Source organism: Hydra vulgaris, chromosome 04 (genome assembly GCF_038396675.1).
Source record: "Hydra vulgaris chromosome 04, alternate assembly HydraT2T_AEP".
Lineage (NCBI taxonomy): Eukaryota > Metazoa > Cnidaria > Hydrozoa > Anthoathecata > Hydridae > Hydra > Hydra vulgaris.
Genome location: NC_088923.1, coordinates 29,847,890 through 29,850,330, shown reverse-complemented (window position 1 = coordinate 29,850,330; position 2,441 = coordinate 29,847,890). Strand labels below are relative to the sequence as shown.

Below are 2,441 nucleotides of genomic sequence, written 5' to 3'. Positions count from 1 at the left end.
ATAAAGTAAGTTTTAAATTTTTTTAGAATTTACATAAAAGTTCGAGCGTTTTTCCTAAATGCTATAATTACGATGTTTAAAAGTTATAACGTGCAATTCCCTAAGGGCCTCTAACGCAAGTTATGAAATCATTGTTGCAACGTAAACGGCTAATTACTCTCTAGTGATTATTTAGATGAGATTTACAACGATTTCAAACAATTATATTTATACCTTAGCAATCTTTTATATAACTCTAAAATGTAACTAAAGTTATAATAATCTCCTTAATCGCTCGGTAACCTAAGTGAAGTAACATGTGTTACACATTTACTAATAACATAAGATACTAATTTATTAATATTTGTTGTATGCATACGAGTAAAAAAACTACTTGCTTTTTAGTTTGAATAAACATGTCAAAAACAAATAAATCCGTTATTAAGAAAGGAATAAGAAAACGAAGCTTCGTTTGGACATATTTTGAAAAAGACCAAAAGAATCAAACAAAATGCAGTATATGTTATAAGATTCTACCTTACAACAGTTCGACCAGTTCAATGCAATCCCATTTATCAATTGATCATTGCATTAATTCAAAAATATCTAAAAAATCAACAATTTTACTCAACGATGACGATATATCCGATATTGAGAGCGGTAATGAAAATAGTTTTGAAGAGACTGGTCAAAAAAAATTAAACAAGTTGTTGATAAACTTTATTGTTGGTACTGATCAGCCGATTTCGATAGTACGTCATCCAGATTTTGTAAATTTAGTTAGTGACTTAAACAAAAGCTACAAAATGCCATGCATAAATACGGTGAGCAAAAAATTAATTCCATCAATTACGGACAATCTAAGATCAATTTTAATGCTAGAATTAAAGGGATGTCATTTCATTACAATTACTTGTGATGTTTGGTCATCATTGAGTAAAAACAGCTACCTCGGTGTGACTTGTCATTTTATTGACAAAAATATGATTCTGGTTGACCGAAACCTGGATCTTAGGTTTATGTCTGAAGTGAAAACAGCTGAATATTTATTTAATACGTTAAACGAAATCTCCAGTGAATGGTCAATCAGTACTAAGATTTTTGCACTAGTTACTGACTCAGGTGCAAACATTTTCTCTGCAGTAAATAAATTTGATGATAATGTTCTTAAGATTCCATGTGCTGGTCATCGTTTGAATCTTGTGGTTAACGATCTTTTAAACAGGAGAGATATAAAAGTAAAAAAATTAAAAAATGGTTCAAAGTGTTACGAAGTAAAGGATTACAACGGTAATGGAAAATTAATTAATAAAGAAATTACAGAAAGTGAAGTTAAAGAAATTGAAAAAATTAACGAAGGCAAATTGGAAATCGCCAAGGTAATTTCATCCTGTAAGCATATTGTTGGTTCATTTAGGCATTCGGAGATGTTACAAAAAAAGTTAAGAGAAGTTCAAGAAACACTTCGATATGAAACTAAAATAAAGTTAGTACAGGATATAGCTATTCGCTGGAATAGCCAATTCGATATGATTGAATCTATATTAACTAATAAAACTGCGTTGGATATGATAAGCATTGAATACCAAAATATAAAAGACTATCTTCCCACTGCTAATGAATTTAAGGTGCTGGAGGATTTATGTGATTTGTTTCACCCAATTAAAGAGCTAACAAAACTTTTTAGCGGAAAGAAATATGTTACAGTTACATTTCTGTTTCCAACATTGTATTCTCTACTAAATGGAATACTTGAATCGCAACCCATTTTTACAAAACTAGTTAAGACTTTTCAAAAGGAATTATTAAGGTCTCTAAATGGACGTTTTAAATACATTTTTGCTAATGATTTTTTCTTAGCAGCTACTTTTATTGATTTCAAATTTCGTAAATTTGAGTTTATCAAAAATGATATCGATAGATATGAATGCATTACAAAGGCAAAAATGTTTATAAAAACATTTTATGAAATGCATCTAAAAGAATCCGAAGAAATCGATATAACAATTGAAACAAATTGTTTAAATAACACTTTAAACTCATCAAACAGCTCAACTGACAATACCATAAAAACATTTCAGCAATCGTCAACGCCACCGTTTGCAAATACTACTACTTTCGTTAACAACCAAAGACGAAAGCCAATCAACTTAATTGAACTTGTAACAGATAAATCATGTTGTCATTTAATTGAAAACAATGATAAACTGGAAAAAGAAATAAACGATTACAGTCTGCAATACTTTCAGAGCTACGAAAATAGTGCCATCGAATTTTTCCAAGCTAATCAAAAATTGTTCCCGGTTTTGACACAAATTGCACGGGTAATATTTTCAGTTCCAGCGACATCGGTACCATCAGAATGTTTATTTAGTTCAACCGGTTTAATAGATACGGAGCTACGGAACCGGCTGGCGCCGAGCTTATTGAAGCAGTTAGTTTTTATTAAAGAAAACAAATAA

The 2,441-nt window shown here is 30.2% G+C and overlaps 1 protein-coding gene across 1 annotated transcript; it reads left to right on the top strand.

Moving 5' to 3' along the window:
• The first annotated feature begins 395 nt into the window (after nt 1-395).
• On the top strand, nt 396-2,441 carry LOC136079338 (E3 SUMO-protein ligase ZBED1-like). Its single transcript, XM_065795071.1, has one exon. It carries the CDS (start codon nt 396-398, stop codon nt 2,439-2,441), a length of 2,046 nt encoding a protein of 681 aa, XP_065651143.1.

Coding starts and splice junctions, on each gene's coding strand:
- LOC136079338 (XM_065795071.1), top strand. CDS start 396: ATGTCAAAAACAAATAAATCCGTTATTAAGAAAGGAATAAGAAAACGA.